We start from the raw sequence: 22,512 nt of genomic DNA, 5'->3' as shown, positions 1-22,512 counted from the left end.
AGCCAACTTACCAGTTTTTCGAAGGGGAAAATCGTCCTTGGTATCTTGTGCTCCTGGTAATGTGTATTTGTAGGATGGAGATGTTCCACTTAGGGGCGGAGAGCTTTGATCCAATGATGTGTGGTGGGCAGCCCTGCAAAAGAAGGTTCACCATTGACACTGGAGTTTTTACTGCAGGTTGGTCAGCAATAATCAGTTGCACATGCTGTACACGCGCCTCAGCTGTGTTTATGTTCCTTTTTCCTAGTGTATACAAACCACAGCTTCATGTAACCACGTTCACTATAGAATTATGTTATGGAGTAACCCAGGATGCCTAAGAATGCCCACTGTGTGTTTGGTCATACAGTCACATAGAAAAGTTCACCTCACTAAAAAGGAGAATTTACCAAATGCCAGAGGTTTTGATAATTTGAGATTACTGTGCATGTTTTCTTAAGTGCTTTACTAGTGGGAAAAAACAATCATTGTCTGGATCCCTTTTTACTAATCAATGTAGAACAATCAAGGTATAAACATATACAAGGAGTTCTTTAAAAATAGCTAGATAGCACATTCAAGTACTTGAAGATGACTTCTTTAGTGACAAGACAATACACTGCCAAAAGTCCCAGGTCTCTTGAGTTCTAGAACAGTTCCAGAGGTGTGGCATGGAGACCACATTCTTCCTAAATATGAAACTAAATTTTAAAAATATTTTTCTTTCCTGGGTGAGTACACTGAAAAATATGCAATTGTGCTACTGGAGAGTGCTTCATAGGACTGAAACAAACCACCTCGCCACTATTTACCTTTATAATTGTTATATACTATGAAAACAATGAACAGGGCATAGCACCATTATCACAATGGTTGTTCTATCAGTACTATTTATTTGAATATTCTTAAGAATTGGTTGTTTTAAGGATATTTCATCTACCTATAACTGGAAAAAATGGTATTAAATTCATATTTACAGATTAATGATTTATGGTTATCTGGAGGTGGACCTTACAGAAGTTCAATTAAATAAGACAGAATTGCTAAATAACATGTGAGAGCCACATTTAATATATTCAAGAGAACAGCCAAAGAATTTGCAGTTGAGAATTATTTTCATGAGATTGTTTCTAAGTAAAAAATAGCATTATCTTTTCTTAAAACAGGCTTTAATTTTAAGGGACATATGAATTAGTTATAAATTATGAATGCAATTTTGGCTAACAATTGTATTTCTTTTAAAATGCTTTGGGATGTTGATTAAACATCTGAAAACTTCAGTAGTCAGTTTCTCAAGTTAACTGACATTCATGTGATTATAAAAACCATTAAAATGTGTAAAACATTCTGGAATCTGCCTGTTACTTTTTATTCAGGATGCACAAAAGGGTAGATACCTATAAAATAGACTTATAATTATAATAATTGTATAAAAACATATCCTGGGATGCTTGCAATTTCCATATAATAGAGTAATTGAGTATTTACTTCCTATCCTTGATGATGTGAGCAATTAAAAAATATGTTCATTTAAAATCCTATGGTCATTCAGTAAACACATTTATGAGAGAAATGAAACCATTGTCTATTAATCTATTAATCTAAATGCGATTTGCCTTTCAATCTTTGCTCTGATTACCACATCCTTCATATTTTATAGAAAAAGAATTATATATTTCATAATATCTCTTTACTGGACTTGGGAAAATACAATTCCATAAAAACTCAAATACCACAGGGCACCATGTTGTCCGTGTATGTGTCAGAAGCCATACACTGGAAAGAAATGAGGTGTAGTGGGCAGGGGTAAACTACTCACTCACTGAAGACTTAAGATTTATTTATTTAACTACCTCCCTTCTCTTCCTTTCCTTTTCCTTCTTTCCCTTCCTTCCTTATTATTTTTTTTTTATTGAGTCAAAAATCATCTGGACTTCTAAATATAGCCATCACTTCCATTTCATATCAAGCTAAGCAAAATAAAATAAAATCACAATCTGCCAAATCTTTAGACATGTAGATATCAGATGTACCATTTGAGAACAGAAAGATTAAAAATACAAATTTATGTCTAGGTCCCACTGCATTTGTCAGTTATTTGTTCAACAAAGAAAAAAATATATTTCTTTGTCCTCAAGATGACAAACGCTAATATTTGTTAAGCACTGCTCTCGGTTATGAGTCACTTTATCACCTTATTTCATAGGACCTTCCCAGCAACCCTAGAAGGCAGGTACTATTATTATCCTCTTTTTATGGAGAAGGAAACTGATCCTTAGAGAATTCAAGGAACTTGCCCAGAGCCACACAGCTGAGAAATGGCAGGCCCAGGATTTGCGCCCTGCTCAGCTAAATACAGAACCTGTGCTCTTTACCCCTGAGAATGAAAATAGCCAAACACTGAACATACGTGTACCAGAGCTTGGGATGGCGGCTCACGGAATGATTTTTTCCATTAGTTGGAGTGTCTTTCGTTGCTGATTTACTCAACAGGAATTCTTGAAGCTTCTGCTTTACTTCTGTACTTGCCACTGCCCCTGAAAAACACACACACACACACACACACACACACACACACACGAGAGAGAGAGAGAGAGAGAGAGAGAGAGAGAGAGAGAGAGAGAGAGAGAAACAGATGTTGATTGTGAATCTTGTCCTCTCATGCATCTAGAATATTTAACAATGATTAAGAAGTAACATCACTGGTCATAGAATATAAAGTTTTCCTATTAAAATAAGAAACCAGAATCTAAAGAGGCTTTAGAAAATGGCACGGCGATACTTTGCAACTTATTAAACTGCCAATTTCCAGAAGACCTTCAATGAGTTCTTTAATTGCTTTTGCAGAAAGGGGATTCCTGGAATTAATATTAATGTCTTTTTAAGTTTAAAAAACACTGCTGAGGAACAAAACACTGTGTTTTAAAAATCAAGATTCTTGGGGGACCATATCAGATCCCTTAAATACATTAAAATGATCTTTTCTGGGTTTATAGTTTGAAAAACTTAACATTTTTAAAAACCCCTTTGAGCATTAAACAAATAAATATTGCTGACAATTCAGTTCAAGTCATCAAATTTAAACCTCGCTACGACCTGAGTTTGAACTGACCTAATATGGGGAATTATTTGGATTTGTCTCCCTCTTGTGGACGGAACGTTTTCAAGTGTGCTGTCTTAAATCTTTCCAAAGTCTGAGTATTCAGAAATTAAATGGAGGCTAGATGTGGCTTATGGAACAATGCTTAATTACTTGGCCAGGAGGAAAGAAATAATGAGGCTATGTGGAAGCAACTTTGTTATTAAACAGAATGGCTTATACAAGACTGCTTTAGTATGACATTATGTTTAAGATCCCAAAGAACAAAAATGTCATCTTTCCACTGCTACGTTTACTTCTATGATATCCTGCAGACTGAATAGAGAGCTGATATATGAATGTCACAGCCTTACACTTGAGTCTATAACTTATTATCTTAATTAAACACCGGCAGTTTTGATAAGTTTAATTCCACTGTTTATCAGGCTTCTTTACAAATGATGATGAGTTCAAGGTGAGGGAAGAGAGTCCGTCTTTTACCCTGGTGCCTCTTACTTTCTCGTCCTCTATCTTTGCCTCTGAGAGGAGGAAGCTGCTGTTCTCTGCGATGCCTCTCTACTTCCTGTTCTTGCCTCTGCTGCTCCAGTTTCTGCTCCTTTTCTAGGAGTTCTTGTTGCTGTTTTATGGCTAGAAGTTCCTGTTGCAACTTGCGAGAAGAGAAAGACATGAGAGTGTGCAATTTCTTTAAGCTTTGTAGTCAACGTTGACTGGTCAAAAGTGAAATGCTATGAGCTTTTGGAACTTGTTTGTCATTAGTTCATAGTTTTACCCACTATTTTTGAAAAGCATCAAAATCTGAAGGCAAGCAACTAAATGTCAAGATGGTCTTATTATCACTGACAGATACGGTTTTTAGCTAACTCCATTCCCTGTAATCAAAGATAATTACCAAATCATATATTTTAGTTTATGTTGATTAAATCTTTAGTTCTCTGACAAACTCCCTGTACATATGAAATATACAAACAGGCAAATGCAGGGACTGCCCAGAAGTCTATTTCACAAAGTCTCTCACATTATAAATAAATAACCTAAATCTTCAGTTCTTAACCTAAGAAATGATGTGAAAATTATCAAGGTGAATAAAATGGTGAGATATGAGTCAATTGGGGGAAATATACCTGAAATAGAATGAAGGCTGAAAATGTCAAAACCTTACAGAAAATGTTCTCAATAGACTAAGGCAATCTGGGTGTCCATAATAGGTTCATCTTTCAAAACAGCAGAAGTCTCTAGACTTTCATATAGCACATAAAAACGTTTAGATGAGAGACACTGGTTAAGATGAAATCACTTCCATGAAACTATAGTCTAATGCACTATTGTTTGGCTTTCTGAGTTCCATGAATTCACTTCTAAATAACGAATAACATGAATATGAAATATTCCTAATAGTTATCTCAAGATGTTAGCTTCCTTTCAGGCTGAGAAATTTGTATCTATGAAGAATAGTAAATGTTCCCACTGAGGAATTACTGGACTCTCTGAATTCTACTTAGCCTCCAACATTACTAGTATGAGACCTGACAAGTTACTAAACTACTCAGAGCCTCAGTTCCTCATAAGTGAGATAGAGAACAGTCTTCCTCATATTTCATATTCATAATGCATACAAATTTAGTTTTTTGGTTTGAACCATACTAGTTTTCATTATTACTATTTGTAACTTTTGACACTAATGAAAGTATATTTTTATATTAGATTAGCACCTAAACCTCTGAATTTTATACTGAAAAGTTATAGAACAAAAACAAAAAACCTCTATGAAATGGCATCAGGGTCTGTCAGGAATAACAGGAAAGCAAGTATGCAGGTCAACCATGATAGCCTTGTCACTAGCAAAGGACAAGGTTAGAAGCAGTTCTGGTTACTCTTCATATTAAAATGTTTCATTGTGGCTTAAAAAAAAATTCACTCTGATTACACTGTTTCGATGTTACTTCTACATAGATATTAGGATTGGTCACATTGATTCAGTGCTTCATCCAAAGCCCCAGTGCATCTAAACTTCAATCTCTCTTAGGAGTCTAGGAAAGCACACAGTCTCATTACCATAGCTACTATTCACTACAAAGACTGCAGGAAGAAGGTTTAAAAAATAGAAAGAAATAAAGACTTCACCCATCTATTTCCAGATGTTCTGACCCCTGAGCAAGGCAGGGTGATTTAGGAGCTGTGGGGGTAGACAAGGTAAGACTATAGTTCTTGGAACAACTACTTTCTGGCTATGTAGCTTTGGAAAATTACATGATTTATCTCTACCTCAGTTTACTAGGTGGAAAAATGGGATAAGAGAAACCAAACTCAACAGATGTTGATTATTAAAGAAGCAAGAGAGTTAAAAAGGTGCATATTTAAAGCTCATGGACTGTACCTTCCTCGTGCAAGTAAAATCTTAATGAGAATTAAAAATATTAACTTTTAGCCTTATCCATAAAAAGAAACAAAATGAAATAAGTTAAAAAGTAAATAACTTCCTAATCTTAAAAGGAAATTTTAAATATGTCTTTAGCTTCTGAGAAAAATAATGCATTAATTTGGAAATCACTTTAAAAGCTAAATTTTCCTTTTAGCTTTCTCATAATCCTTACTCTCTTAAGAGCTCTTTTCCAACATTTTCCAGATGTCAATAAACCTATACTGTATCATTTTGTTTATGCCACAGAATCAATTATCTACTTTCTACTATTAGTTTTTGAGTAAAGTTAAATAATAAGCTATTTTCCAAAAATTATACTAATCTTCTGACTACAAAAGGCACCAAATAAAAATGAAAAGTAGAAACTTAAAGACAAGCAACTAATATGCTAATGACTTATTGGCATTACCCTGTATTCAGGGAAACATGACTCATAGAGAAGTAAAATGAACTACACAGTTCCTTCACCAACTAGGTGGAGAGTACAAATCTTCCTCATGCATCACTTCCAACCAAACATATCTGGGAGGACTAAGGACAGAGATCAAGGTGTCAATGTTCCCATTATTATTTCAAAATCAAATCAAAACAATACTTTTGCATTCACTCAAAAATAAGTTCATAAACTGAATAAAGTTTACTCATATTTTAAAATACAGCCCTGAGCTACAGATTCCATAAGGGACCCAAAAGTAAATTCTTACTCTTACTTTTAAGATATCTTCTATATCAATAATATGAAAGAGTTCTTTTGGTAATGTTCATTAGAAAAGGAAAAGTTATATTTTGTATCAGATATTTGAGTCTTTCTTAAAATGAAGATAGATAATATAGACCTCCAGGCTAAGGAAATATCTTAAGGAAACGTATGGAAGGAGATAGTATTCGATCTTCCCAGCCACTGGAATATTAACATGGTAAAATTATACTATATTTGCAAAGATTAGTTACCTATACCAACCTCACATTAGTGGTTGTACCTGATATGCAAGCAAAAGATTAAGTTCCTAGAATACAGACTGACAAAATATAACAGAGTTCATTATATTAATAAATTAACATATGTTGAAGTCATCTTTGAAGGACTTAGATATAAAAATAAAATTTTATCATAAATATATGCTATTTTATATTATTGTCATAATAAGTTCAAATCAAATATTTACTTCATCAAATTTAAAGATCCTTGCTTTTAAAAGTCTTTGTCAAATTGTTGAAAAATATGAATAAAGTATTTCTATCTGAAGATACAAAAAAATGAATACATGGTTGCATCTATAATAATCTGATAATAGACCATTGTGAAAATAATTCTGGGATAGGATATGGATATATTTCTTTCGGGATAATCTAAACAACCCAAATCATAAAATGTCAACTCTCCTCAAAATTCAATAAGTTTTTATCTACAGTCCTATATAAACATTAAAATATTTTCATCAGTTTGTCCATATAAAACACCCTTGAGGGGCTTGGGTATAATGGCATGGTGGCAGAGAGATTGCCTAGCATGTCATATGCAAAGCTCTCATTTCAAGCCCCAGTACTGAAAAAAAAGTTCTCTCGGTTCATATAAAGTGACTAATTTATCCTTTCTGGTAAACTGTTTATGCAGATTCTATATAAATATAAAATGGGTCTTTCCAGGTTCATGGTTCTTGATGGTAAGAAGATGGGGCAAATGAACATATTGGAGAGAATCTAAATGAGAGGGGGAAGCTGGGAAGTTACTATTCCTTAGGAGTGATTCTGTTAAGCCTAAGGATAAGAGTGGTAGAGATTTCTCTATTAAGCAAAGCAGGTTTTTAGCAGGTTCTTACCCAAGGTTTTTACTAATACAACACAAATTACCTTCAAGCCATATATCCACGTCTTAATCACAGTGAAACTTCCCCCTCTGTTCTCCCATGGGTACTTCTCATGCCCATGTATGTCATGGTGCAGATGCCCCAACTAAGATCAGAGACAAAAGAAACATTTGCTACCTTGATGTGTTCCTGAAGCTGAGCCTGGTGTTGCCGGGTCAAGTTCTCATGTTGTTTCTGAAACTCTGCTATCAGGAGTTGCTTCTGGATTTGTTGCTGCTGCTGGATAAGAAGTAACTCCTGCTGCAGTTGCTTTTCACGGACAACAGGGTCCACCACAGGCATCATCATCCTGAGGTCTGTCCTTAAGTCTAAAGGCGAAATGGGCTCCAGACCCACTGGAACCTCTGACTTCACATCCACTAGAGAACGAGGAAAAAAAAAAAGGAAGGGGGGGGGAATTAATACAATAATTTGGAAACAAGCAAAAAATAAGATACTATACTATATCCCGTATAACAAGTCGTAGGTCAATGATTCTAGTCATTTCTTTATAATCACAATAGAAAGGCTTTTGTATGTCAGTTTTGATAAATGGAACATGTGCTAACTTTCATTCAGTATTTTGTACTCTGCCCTGAATCTTCTGCTCTTCTCTTGTTGTTCAACAAGATGAGTTCACTGGTATCAAAGTCATTCATAAAATTTCTCAACTAGACCACTTAAAAATATTAAGTCAACTTGGGACCAAGAAATAAGACAACATTAAGAGAAAGATGTCATATATCAAGAAAGAAAATCTGCAACAACTCAATTTGTGCATTTATGAACTTTTCTAAAATTAGAGTCAGAAAGACATTTGACCATAAAAAAGTAAAACTTGTAATATATTTACAGGGATATTGGGCCTAGCAAAAAAAGAATACAGATCTATAAGACAAATGTGGGAAATGTCAATTAACCATAAAAATGATGCAAATGGGTGGCCAAAGCCAAACACCAAAGTAGTCAAGTTTCTAAGTGCCACTCTTTAAGCAGTAATCATCTGTATCTCCATAACCTAATTTCTGAAATAAACAAAGCAGAAGTTAAGGAAACTGAAAGTTATAATTAATTAAACCACCAAAGGAAGTAAGATCTGCTGATCTAAGGATAACTATAAAATATAATATTTAAATTGATGAAAATCAAATGAGATAATGCATGTAAAGTGCTCAGTACAACTTCTAATAGATAAGAATGTTGCTTCCTAACAGTAAAGCAAGAACGCTCACTCACTGGGTCATGTCCAGATGCACTGGCTCTTTATGCCTAGTGTCCATTCTGATTGGTCCGTGTCCATGCCAAACTGGTCATGAAATATTTTGAGTATGACTCTATCCCACAGGAATCAGGAGAGATTTATAATTAAATGAGACAAATTAAAGACAGTAGGGATTTTGGAATGGAAACTGGATGTTATGTCTCTTTTGAAAGAAGTGAACTACTATTCAGATCCAACCAATTATTCACAGGGAAAATACTCAAACCCAATATACACATTAAGATAACCAAATTTTTAATTGAAAATTTTTTCAAAAAAGTAAGCATTCTGGGAGCTTAACAAAATGCTTCTATAATCCAACTCTAATATGAAGGCTGCTAGTTTTCAACTTCTGCTCTAAACTCTGAATATCTATTCCCATTTTTCCAGCTGTGCAACCCTGAGGATGTTATTGACTTCTCTAGGTATCAGTACCTTAAAATGAGATATCTACAATAATAGTAACAATCAGGTTGTTAAAAGGCTCAAGTTAGATCATTCATAAAACTTATAGCTTATAGGACATTTCTCAACAAAATTTTTGGTTTTGCTTTTTTAAATTATATTAAAATGGCAATATCTTACATATTATAATAAATCAATATAAGAAAAAATAGGAAAATAAAATGGTATTATTTCTATTAAATATTAGATAATAAATACACTAACACTTCTAGAAAAAGAAAACCACACAGTGTAGCAAGTGAAAAATTACCTTCACTAGTAAAGAAATTAGAATTATAAATAAAAATATAGCATAAATATTCAATTATCATATGATTCATGTATATGTATACATCTGTGTGCATATAACACACCATTGTACAGTGCAAGCCTGTGACCAAATCATTTATTGAAAATGGTGCTGCCAATTGATATAAAAGTTCTGCAAAATCAATTTGATGATATGTGTCAAGAGTTATCAAATATTTCTGCCATTTGATTCAGGTTTCCCACCTCTTGAAATATATCTTACAGAAATAATACTAATGGAGAAAAAAAGACAAGTTCAATGACCTATTGTTTACTGCAGTATTATTTTTACCAAAAATTGAAATCCCCAACTACAAGAAAATGCCAAAGTAAAATATGTTACATCCATTTGGTTAAAAAAAAAAAAATATATATATATATATACACACACACACACACACACAATCACTAAAAATATAATGTTTATGAGAACATTAAAAATGCTGTTATATCATGAAGTGAACAAACAATAATAAAGATACATTTATACTACAAGTAAATAAAATTAATTTAGCCAATATACTAAATATGTATTACTTATCCCCTTAAAGTCCCTGTTTTTTTTTTTTTTTTCTATATGATGGGTTCAGTAGTTTTTAAAAGACAGAAATTCCAGCCCTCGCTAATTATATATTTTATTTAGATTCTTAATCATATAGGTCTGTGAATTCTAATAGCAAAGACTGGTGATACAGGGAATAGGGCATGGTTGTAATTTGAATGGAAATATGAGTGATTCTTCTCCTTTTTCTTCTTTTCTCTATTTTTCAAAATTGCAACTAATATTCTGACTATTCTTATAAGTATCTAACTTTGATTTTCAGATTCCGTACTGGGAACTGCAAAGTTAATATTCCATATGGATTTAAGAGCTATTTTCAATGAGTTAAGAAAGCCTAACAGAAATCCTGTCTGTAGATGTTACGGTTTCAAATACTAAAGCTGTAAATGTCCTTGCGTGTCGTTTGAATTGTATGTGCATGTGCATGTAGATGAGTACCAATCTTGGGTGTTAATATTGGCTATTTTTCAGAATTGCATGTACTGATCAGAGGTTTTCACTGATGGCACTTTTTGTGACACTCTAATAAAAATGAGAAAATGATTCATTAATAAACTCTAGTTTAATAGACAATGTCTTCTAAAACATGATATTTATGAAAGGAAAGAAATTAATTGTGACAAGTCTGAAAGCAAATGAGGATGATGGCCTATGAGATCTCTTAGTTGTAATGCCCAGTGTAGAACTTTCAGTCAGTTCTAAGGTAACATGAGATTTTGAGCATTAACTTAAAAAGCTGGCATAATTTCAACCCAAAGCAATGACTGTTAATTATATATTTCATTTTACATTAAAAAAGCCAAACTATGGCCTTCAGTTTTTACATGAAAATCCCAGTAAACAAAGGTCAGATTTTAACTCAATAAAGACAAAATGTAAAAATCCAAAAGACCCTGCAGTCTCTCCTTACTGGCATTCCTATTATCCATAAAGTATAAAGATCAAACCCTTAAATTTATTTTTCGGCAAAAAAAAAAAAAAGATAAGAAAAAAAATCCCACAACTCTCTGAAACAGTTATTGTAAACCTCAAAGGGTAATTTGACTTCTTAACCTGCTATCCCAACACAAATGATTGTGTGTAACTGCTTGCCTTTGTTCAGAGACTAATCACTAAATTGTGAAAAATCACCCTCAACTTACAAAAACTGCTCTTGATTATAAATAATTGCCCAAGACTGAGAGAAAGCGGCAGGCAAGATCCCAGTCTTTCATCCAATTTATTCAGCAGCAATCCACATTCCATTTGTCTAGACTAAATATAGCAACGTTTATACAAGAAATCAATAGTGCCTGCAGAGAGGAGAGCAAAGGCATGAATATTTCATCAAACCCAGAGAGAAATGGCAATCAGCAAACTGATGGTTCTGGGTAGGTCATCTTTGGCCTGCTGGATTAGTTCCTGTTACTTGGACAATAGCTCATCTCTGCCTAATCATAATCATATCATAGTCATTCTTTCTATTTTTAGCATTAATTGCATTGTGGGTGACAAAGGCTCATCAGATTCCAAAAGGAATGTTATATTTTTCTTACATCTTTTGTGACAGGCTAGTGAGCCTCCCCAGGAGCAATAATAGTAACAATGCTAAAGCTGAATTTCAACAAGTTGTAGTCCATTTCTTATCAGAGAATGTGAAAGAGTGGGCATTATCTAGAACTGCTCTGTTATCATAAATAGGAATAATCAATTACAAGGAAAAATTAACCACCAGTTTTAACAGTGAGTAAATGGAATTCTCTCTGTTCACAATGTACCTTGTTTGGAAATATTAACATTCCTCGGAAATTACTCAGAACAGGTGGTCAAGGATACATACTTTAGAAGGAAGGTGATAGGGAAAAAATAGTAATACTAATATTAGCTATAAATGACTCAGATTCTTTTAAACAGATCTCAGTACCTCATGGACACATTTGAGCAAGAACCATGACGGAGCTTTACATGGACTCCCCCTGTTTGAGATTACAAATATATGCAAATATATGTGATTTTATATTATTCTACTTCTTATATACCAAATGCCCAGTCAGAACATTTCTACATGTATATTCTCTAGTCTGAATTACCATTTTATAAAATCCTGTTCATTCTTTCTTCACAGCTTACTTCTTTGACTATGACTCCTTTATCTGTGGAATATTTACCTACTGATGTAATTATCTAGAAACAGTTTTTCATGAATCTATAAATGAAAAAGTTCCCACTTGAAAAACAAAAGAAAATCCGAGATCATACAGATGTTTAGAATAATTATGTTTATTTAAGCAATATACATATATATTGTTTAAATTACTGTGAGAAATATGAGTTATTTTTTCAATTCCAGAGCTGTTATAAAGTTAATTCGGAGTGCTAAGAATAATACAGTAGGCTTCACTTTAGATGCCCTTATTCTTAGCAAAGGTAAGCAGGGAGAATTTTCACATGTTCAAAAACAAGACTTGGGTTGCTACTTCATCAGCTGGTTTGCAAACAAGGAGCCCCCATTTTGAGAATGTTTTAGGGAACACTAGGTAAGCCCCAGGGATGGGACCATTTTAAGAATACACTCTTTTGTCCATGTACAACCACATTAAGGCTGAAGACAGATTGTGGTGCTCTCAAAGCAACGGTGTTCAAAATACAGGTTTTCACACAAAAAAATTGGCTCAGTCATACCACCAATTTGTGCATCAATTAGTTAATTTTTCCACTCAGAACTGCCACAAAAATTGGAACCATGTTTAACAATCTCATGGCTACTTGATTACCCTTAGAACTCTGAATTAACTTTTTAACAGCCCTGGAATTGAGAAACCATCTCAGTTAATATTCATAATTGCAGAGGCAGCAACTCAGGATACAGTATCCCTGCTGAGCTAATTCACACTTATGTTCTTTACACCAAAGAATGGTTGTCCAAACCACTGACAAATGGACAAAGGCACTAAAACTTCTAGATCTGGGGAGAAAGAGAGGCTGCTCTGATCATGTATTCTGTTTTCTCTCTTCTTCCTTTCATGCATAGAAAGCTGGGAGAATTTGGGCCCGATGGCTTTGTTCACTGGGAGAGGCAACCTGTTGTCCTGTGTTCTGCTTTAACGTTGTCCAAATAGAGTTAATATCACTAGTTTGGGGTCTGGAAAAGATTGCAGAATAGCTGCCTCAGAATAAATGCAGTCAGGGCTTCCTCTCAGTATGGTGATGTACATGCCAAATTCTATAGGAAATTCCTTACCTAAAACCTCAGTAGGAATAGCTAAATTCTATCATTAACTTTTTCCTATTTCTATTTTGTTGATGATTTTAAACTTGGCCACAGTGGGCTAGTTCTATTCTAACACATCAACATGAATCCTGTGATACTGTGTAATCTTAGAAACTCGGATCTAAGATAACGAGATGTGTAATGATACTAGTTTGTATCAGAGATGATCTTCTCTCTGTGGTGTGCTTCTGTACTTTTTGGCCAATCCCAAATTAGTAAGGACTAACTTATTATAGAGACACCCAATACCAATTAGGAGGTTTTTTGGCTTAAAGTCACTAAATCGAGCTCTTTGTAAGCACATGTGCAATTGTATTGGTCATTCGTCAACTAACTTAAGTACAGTTTTCAGTATGAGCCTTCTTGAACAGATATTAAAGTCCTTAAGGCCTGGGTGGAAGAAGACCCATCAGTAGCACATTTTATTTCTATTTCCTAACCATACCACTTCATGTGTGAAATGTCAACTCCACCTGGAAGAAGCTTCAATAGTGCTGTGTGGTGTAGTTTCTATGTTCCTGAGAAACTAGGATTCTAGCATTCTAACCATTGCTTATGTTAACCACCTGATAAATGTCCCTGAAGGATTCACACTAGTTTATATTTCCTTCACATCATTAATTTGGCCATCCTGAGATATGATAAAGAGACTGGGCCACCTCCGAGAGCAAGTTCGGGACCTATGAACTTTTCTCCAGAGCAAAAGAAAATGAAAAACAGGCTCTTTCTTGATGACACAGGGCTCAGAATCCACCAAAGGAAGCCCATCACTGGTACTCAATACTGCTTCTTTCTAGCAGGCTGCCAGTTGTGAAAAGGTCATAGTCAATTTCAAGCTAAGATACTCATTCAATGACACTGACCTGAAAGGGGGCCTGTGGGCTACCACCCAGAAAAACCCTGTCACTTCACTCACACTGGATGTCACCATCTTCCTCTTCCAGGTTAGCACCACAAAATCCCCTTCCCCAGAAGCTACTCCTCCCCTGTGCAGAGAGCTCTGGCAAAGGAACCTTAGGGACTCTAGTTACCTAATGTCTGCAAGCAGAGTGGAATGGCTTGTGCTTGCAAAGCTTTTATTTATAAACAAGTCTGTTTTTCAATTTCTTTCTCCTAATCTGTGCTATGTGTTTTAGTTTGGGTTTCCTAAAACACTGCTTGATCAACAAAATTCGTCATCATCAGATTTTGCCCCACCTCTCTAGTTTACCCCTTTCAGAAGCTAAACCACAGTCTCTAACACATAGTATTCCTTCAGGCCCTGTAGCACTGTTCTGTGCCCAAATGTCCTCCCTTATTAATTTAACACTTTTTTTTACTGTATGCTATTACTCTCTTAAATATAATGGAAATAAAAATGAAGAGTTTGAGGTAGTCCCTTCTTGTCAAAGGTCACAATAAAGTACATAAATATTGTAATGGGCAGAATGGGATAGGCTGATTCAGTTCTGTGGGTAGAAGAAAGTCATGAGAGGCACACTATAATCAGAGGCACAAATAATATACTATCTTGTTCATTACAGGCCTTTTTTTTTAAAGAAAAGTCACTGCTTATTCCGGTGGTGTGAGAAAAAACTTCACAGGAAAATTATGCTTGCCTGACCCTCCTACACCATTCAAAAGAGAAGAAGGGAACTCAGGGCACACAGCAGTATGCACAAAGAAAAAGAAATGGGCAACTGCACATGGCTTGGTGAATGGACCCCATTAAGCACAGGTGATTTAAAAGGTCAGAAAGAGGCAGGAGACAGTTATTTCACAAAGCAGGCAGTATAGCCAATGCCAGAGCCACCAGCATCAGCATCACTGTAAAGACAAGGTGTTCAACCTGCAGTGGCCTCTGAGTTTATTCCCTTCCACAATCTGACCTACCTAGTTTTGAGTAATTTTGTCAGCACTAATTGACATAAGCTGTTTTTAAAAAGAAGCAAGTGTGAAAAAATGGCTTATGCAGTGGGAGTGGAACACATGGAATGAGAGAGGCTAGAGGAAAAGAGTCTCTTCTCACCCTTTCTCCTTTCTCTGCCAGATTAATGAATTAAAACAGTGGAGGTAGGGAAACAGTAAGGGAGATAAATAGGAGAGAGGTTTTCAGGCAGAATTCATAGGCTTTGCTAAGTTGAATAGCCTATGTCTTTTCTTGAGTCCTTGAAAATTGCTTTAAACCACACCTTGATATTTCCCTTGTCTGCTACCACAACCTACCCCTTGCCTTCTAACACTGACTTGGTTTAAACAAATGCAATTCTGCAATCTTATTTATATTTTTATCCTTTAAATTCTGTTGGTTTTATCATAGCATAAGCTGACTGAGGACAGAGCTTATGGATGCCCTTTTGCATTTTGTTTGTATGATTCTTTGCCTTAATAGCTCCACTGCAGCATCAGTTCTTCATATTACGCTATGTAAAGAAAATACAGGAGACTGTTAGGGCTGTATCTAAAATAACACTGAAGTCATTGTTTTTATTGCATCATGAGGTCGACATTCAGTCCCTGATCCAGCAAACATTTGTAAAGCCCCATGACATGCCAAAACAGTTTTTTTTTTTTTTTTTTTTTTTTTTTTTTTTAGTCAAGACAAGGAAACATCACCTCTGCCTTCAAGAAACTCACACTCTGATGCAGGAGATCGACCCATAAGCCAGGTAGAAACTGATGCAGTGGGGACAATCAGTCTGGTGTTCTCCTCTGGAAGCCCTCTGGGCCCTCTTTATTTTCTCTCTAGGCCTCTCTATGGGAATCTCTTTCACTCCAGGGCTTTATTTTCTTCTTATATGGTGACTATTCCATCTCTGATCTAAATGCCAATTCCATACAGAGGAAAATAATGCCTACCCATTCATGCTGATTGCCTCAGTAGGGTTACCAGGTATAGGCCATCTTCTGAATTATATAAATGATAATGCCTCAGTCATGAATGTGTACCCATGTAATCTTATTAGAATATTAAACCAAAATTGGCAAAAATGTAAAGTGAGAATTTTATTTTTCAAATCTCCACTTTGAAAGGTGAATTAAATAAATGTATATAAAAGGTAAAGTCTCTCAAACTTATTTAACCAAAATTCTTTGACATTTTACCTAAAATAAGTACCAGTGATTTTTTGAAACATGCTAAATAATTTTTTACTGAAAGTTCTTTGTTAGAATGTGTAGTCTTGGAAGGCATATATTTTTCTAGAAAATTAAATTATAAACTTGAATCTATATAACAAAAATGGGAAATAGGAAAAAAGTAATACAGCCTTGTTTGATAATAATGCTGCACAAATTTCACTTTAGTAATGCAGATATTCCCAAGTTGATTTTCTGCTATTAATATTTATGACAGCATCATCATGAAAAAAGAAAGAATTGCTAAATTATCAAACATTAAAAGGATAATTTTTATAAGAATTTAAATTGGTTAGTACAGAAAGACAATTCTCCCTCAAAGTGATTTTGTTCAAATCATAAATGTCTTCAGTTACTTAAAGTGTACTAATACATGTTATAAATGAAAAGAAAATAAATGCAAAAAGCAATCTGGGCTTTGATTTACTATTCCCTTATTTCCCAGGAGTATGAACAGGAAACAAAATAACCACAAATGACTAAAATATCAGTAGGCCTTGAAATATCAACTTAAGTTAAAGCAAACTAACTTTTTAATCAAAGCCTATATTATTTTGATTTACTTAATTCAAACTCCCTCTCTGCAAATATGCTTTTGAATTAAGCAGTCATAACAAACCATAACACAAACATGAATTGCCAACTAATTTGTAATACATACTTAGTTCTGAAGTATTGCAATGTTTGCTAGTTCTTTACTATTTGAGAACTGGGTGAAGGCTTCATTGAGCTCCTTGCACTATGGCAACAAAATCAAGCCAATTTATGTAACTTTTAGAGTAACAGGAGCTAAGAACCTAATCCATATTATTTTGTAATTTGAGATAAAAATGTAATCTGATATTAAGGTACCTGAAAAAAGAAACCTTGAATAGATGAGAAATTTTAACATTTTAAAACAGAAAATGCTGGTATTAATCTATAAGACTCATTTGTTCATTCATGTATAATTCTTCATCCAAGATCTAGAGGAAATTCATTTCTAAAGAACTACAAAGAAGGTACACAAACTATCCTCTTCCCTATTTTTTCTACAACATATATTTTCCAACAGGTTGTTGACAAGTACTATTTGCAAATGGTTAACAAAACTTCCTCCCATGAAAACATATCAGAAGCAGAGGATTTCCTTGTAACTCCTGAACCTAGTATGTTATGTGGCATATAATATAATTTTAATAAATATTGGTTGAATAAATGATCACAGCACATACTCTAATAGCACTTATTCAGCAAAGTTTTTTCAGAGTGTATTTGTACTCTTATATCAGAAACCCATATTTGTAGAAGCATGTAACCATGTGATATTTTGACAAAAGGAGAAAAAAAAGAGTTTTATTGGTTCTTGTGTGCTGTTAGCAATAAACAATTACTTGAACCAGTACAAAATTATTAATATTTTTGAAAGCTTTAATGCTTACTATATTTAAGGCACCAATATTCATTAAATGTAAAGGAGAAATAGAAGAAAAAGATAGAAATGCTGTGCATGAGAACTCACTTCATTTCCTCTTTGATCCAGAATGTCTTTTCCTTTTCTCCCCTTTACTCTTTTAATCCTTCCGAATGGGAATAGGACTTTGATTAAACAATTCTATTTTTACTCTCAAACTCTGTGACTTCCTAATGTTTAGGAAATCTTTATTACAGAAACAAATTAAAAAGTCATTGAGACCTACTAAAGCTTTCTAATATAGGATAGCACTGGCTTTCAAAAAGCAAAAGCATTTCTTTAAATAGCTGGATACTTTCTTCAAAAAAATCTTGTGAGTAGTACCAACATATAAAGCATGAATGTAAACGTTTTGGAGAACAGGAGAAGGAACCAGTGTCCCATCCACTCACTGCCCTCCCTGTGCCTTCCCTCTGGGAATTCAAGTTCCCCGAACTCAGTTTGAAAATCACTATTCCGGGCTGGGGTTGTGGCTCAGTGGTAGAGCACTTGCCTGGTATGTGTGAGGCACTGGATTTGTTCCTCAGCACCACATAATAAATAAATTAAATAAATCTGTCAACAAATAAAATATATATATTTTACAGGGGGAAAATCCCATACTGCTCTTTCATAGAACAATGTACTCTTATTTTAGAAGAACTAGAATTGTGGATATCTGAAAATTTTGAATTGAAAATAATAAATGTACATGCAATTTAGAAAAAAAAGTGAGGATTAAAACAAAAAAAAACTCTAATATTGCATAATTTCAAAACTCACCAAACCAAATGGACTGGCAGCTATATTTATGTTATTGCCACATGGTGGCACCACTTTTGCTTGTAAATAGAAGTACCTACTATCGTTTGTCAGCAAGCACTTTGAATATGTGAATTTTAAAATATGTGAGTTTTCAGGACTCAAGCATTCTAATAAAATGTGACTTTCCTATAATGGTTCCACCAGAGTCTTCTAAACATGGGTTAGGACAAAGTTTATCAGCAAAATGTTGATTGTTCTGTTTTTATTATTTAAATTATGAAGCCAACACTAATATACTTGTAATGTATCAAACACTGTTCAGAACAGTGTTAATTCATTTGTTCTTTTTTACAGCATTTTGAGGAGGTACTATTGAGTAACCTGTTGAGTATACACTAGTATGCTTCTCATTTACAGATAAGGAGCCACACAGGACCTTGGCAAGGTCACAGATACAAGGTAGAGCAACAGAAATAGAACACATATTACCCAGACCCAGAATCCAAGATCTCAACCACTCCATTCTAATTCTTCTTCAGTAATAAAAAATAGGCAGTCTATTTTATTTATGCACTTCAGAGTATGCCTTGGTATAAATGAGACCAAAATGTTTTTGTTAAAATAATATTACATATTTTTATTTTTAGAGGTAAAGAAAAGCACTTAACTTGTAATTGCCAATATATTCCATAGAGAGATGTATAACTGAATACATTTCTGCATATTTTGACACATTTGTATATTTTCAGGTGAGCCTAAAGCAGTTTTCTTAACACATGTGTTTCAAGGCTCTTTTTAAGAAACAGTTCTGTATTTAATTCCAAATTTAGGATTTCACCCTTTCTTTTAGTTACATAAAATTCTGTTGTGTCTAGACAATTTCCTTTTATTCTCCCCCGTTAAATTCACCATGGCCTTACTCTCCAATCTGTATATCTACAGACTCAGAGGAAGACTGCCTAATAATGAAGTCATCTTTGGTACTTGATTAACTAAATCCCATTGGATTTTTTTTTCAGAAGTAGAGATACTGAATCATAATTAACTGTAAACAGTGTTAATGAGGTCTCAGTGTATTGTTCATAAATTTTTAGACTATTTTTTTAATTGAAGAATGTAGTACAAAAAAAAAAATAAAAGGCAGCTGTTTTTTGACAGTGTGAGAAAAGATTTGACAGGATAGACTGTAGTAGTACAGTTTCTTTCTTACTCCAGGGTTTTTTTTTGGTTCATGAATCCTTTGCATTTTGAGAAAGAATTACTGGCCATGAAAGGATAACTTGATAGATAAACAGAGAGTCTACCTTAAAAAAAAAAAAAGTCCTGAAGCTGTATGAAAAACCAAGTTTCAAATACATAAATATATATCTGCATTAATTAAAGACATCCATAATTTGACATAAGAAAATGTAATAATTTTTCATGTGGCTTCTATTTAATTAGACTGTCATTAAAATTTCTATTTTTGATGGAACTCATATAAGTATCTGTTCCTAGAACTAAACTGAATGGTGGAACTGTCAGCATTGCAGAATGCATCTCTATATTTCAGTCAGTCTTGAGATATCTGTGTACAATTTAAAGTGAAACCTCTCTATAAACAAAAGCATAGGAAATTCTAAATCATATTAAAATTAAACTGAACTCTGTAGAGCAGGGATCAGCAAGCTATGGCTCATGGGACGAAGCCAGTCTCTCTGTTACTTTATAGCCTCTGTTCTAAGAATGATTTTTACATTTTTTAAATGGTTGGAAAAAATTCTGAAAAAAATATAAAATTATACAAAATTCAATTTTCAGTGTTTATACATTAAAGAGAACATAACCATTCTTATTCATTCATGCATTATCTACAGCTGCTTTTACACTACAAAGTCAGAATGGAGTGCCACACAGTTAGTTGTCTACAGAGTCTAAAATATTTCCCACAAGCCCCTGGCAGAGAAAGCTTACTGACCATTGCTGTAGAAAATCTTTGGTCAATTTTTATTCTCACACAACAGAAGTAAACCTTAACCCAAGATACCCCTCTCACATTTGGCCAATGTAGAAGGTTAAAAATTATCACAGTTTATTTCATCTAAAATAGGGCATGATTAGGGAATAGAATGTGCTGACAAGGAAAATACTATGTATAACAAGCTCTAAGAATTTCCATTAGGTTAATGTATTCTAGACTTTACTGTTTGCACTTCATATTAAACAGTTAACTAGAAAACAAGAATCTAAAGAAGAATGTTGGCATTTTAAAATGATTATATGCTAAGCATTTGCTATGATTTTTGTACGGTTTTTCTCATTGAATGCAGCAGCCTTATTATTTCTATTTTACGTGAGGATAATAAGCAACAGACAAGTTAGAGTGACTTTGCCAATGTCACTCATACAACATTGCTTTTTAAGTGGTACTTTTCTATTTGGCTTATTTAAAAACATGATAAATACTCAGAATAGTGATAAATGGAAAACACTGTATAATAATGCCATACTAAAAGACTTAGGTGGGTCCTCTTCCTGATTTCTTTTTCTAGGAAGCAGAGATAATATTCCTTACAAAAATTTAAGTGTAGAACAAATACTGGTTCAATTAAAATTTCTTTTAATAAAATAAAATGAAAGGCGGCTCTAATCTGTGTAGCAGTTGCTACATACTTTTATAAATTTATCTTTGAAAGGTCAGTGTATCTTCTAGAAATCAGTATTTGAATGAGTTTTGCAAAGGAATGTTTGGAAATTAAAAATTATTGTGTTTATTTGGTATTTAAATTTTTGTTAATAATGTGTACGTTGATCTTTCTTTATACAAAATACTTTTAAACCTTGGGGTTTTAAAATACCACCCTACGTACCTCAAAGCTGCAATAATAATACTACAAGATTGGCAATTATATCCTATTGATAGAGTTGTAGCCAAACCACTAAAAAGATCTGGTACCTCAAAATCGTCCTGGTAACTAAGCACTATTAAAAAAAAAAAAAAAACTTATGGAAAAAAATAGTTCCAAAAAATGTTCCAAATTCATAGGAAATACATTCCTAATCATAGAGCTTAGCAAAGCCACTCTGAATCCAATAGCTTCTATTTATTTTCCACAGAATTAATAATATAATTTAGAAGAGACCAGTAAACAATCAGCAGTTTGAAATTCCTTTGTTATACACAATTTTAAGTCTCAGTTTTTAAAAAAAACGCTTTAAATTAGTGGTTTATATTTTGTAATCCTTGAAAATAAAAAAAAAATATTGCCACAATCAAAAGAGAGAAAACAAGAGTAGATGTGATTTTTCTCTATCTTAAGAGAAATTGGTTTTTATGGGGGTGGTTCAGGTTTCCTCACCTTGCAGGGTAGAGGGAGAAGCATGAAGACAGAATTTCATGTGGTTCCTGAGTTCAGTAAGGAAATTCAACCTAACACTTTAGGCATGTCTCCATTACACTTAGGAGTCAGTCCAGTTGGGTTTATTCCTACCAAGGTAAATTTGGCATGGTGCATTATACAGTCATAGCCAAGGTTCAGAAATTTCTGGGCATGTCTGGAGAGCAGGTGGGGCTGGCACAGCAGATGTCCATTTGCATAAATGTCTAAGGCACTTCCTAAGAAAAACTCATCTTCAGCAAAGGGAAAGCCAGACCTGACACACTTGACCTGATAACCAAGACTCAACATCTGATGGCTTGATGCCTAGTACCCAACAGCCTTCTCTTCTGTGCATGCTCACCTCCAGGACTTTGGATATGAGCCTAATTTCCACCTTATATGCTGTGCTTAAATGCTTTCACCAAACTGTTCAGTAACATCACTGTTAATATCAAGTCTTTCCTTATATGATTCTTTCAAGCACAGGATATAGAAGTTATAGAAAATAAAGCAATGAATAAACCAACCTATCTGTTGAACTTCTCTCAATTGCTGGCTAATGTCCTATATCTTGTCAATGGACAGAAGTGGAATATGGCAGAAAGAACTCCACAGTTCTTATCCTGATCACTCCACTTCTATAAGTCTTTGGTTCCTCCTATTTACAG

The 22,512-nt window shown here is 34.1% G+C and overlaps 1 protein-coding gene across 23 annotated transcripts in view; it reads right to left on the bottom strand.

Annotated features, from left to right (window-relative positions):
* Hdac9 (histone deacetylase 9) overlaps positions 1–22,512 on the bottom strand; it is an 857,477-nt gene that overhangs the window by 388,913 nt on the left and 446,052 nt on the right. For 17 of the 23 annotated variants that reach the window (XM_046463549.2, XM_058585330.1, XM_058585328.1 and 14 more), the window contains 4 exons: positions 7,484–7,725; positions 3,575–3,725; positions 2,390–2,516; positions 12–133 (listed from right to left, as the gene is read on the bottom strand). In XM_046463549.2, coding sequence (XP_046319505.1) covers positions 12–133; positions 2,390–2,516; positions 3,575–3,725; positions 7,484–7,725 — 642 coding nt within the window. The remainder of the gene's footprint in view (positions 1–11; positions 134–2,389; positions 2,517–3,574; positions 3,726–7,483; positions 7,726–22,512) is intronic. The other 6 variants (XM_046463547.2, XM_046463543.2, XM_046463542.2 and 3 more) reach the window with 3 other exon arrangements.

The sequence above is a fragment of the Marmota monax genome, unplaced genomic scaffold (genome assembly GCF_021218885.2).
Source record: "Marmota monax isolate L192 unplaced genomic scaffold, Marmota_monax_Labrador192_F-V1.1 WCK01_AAM20220418_F8-fsc00057, whole genome shotgun sequence".
Taxonomy (NCBI): Eukaryota; Metazoa; Chordata; class Mammalia; order Rodentia; family Sciuridae; genus Marmota; species Marmota monax.
The sequence above is the reverse complement of the archived record's forward strand: the minus strand, read 5'-3'. Positions and strand labels throughout refer to the sequence as shown.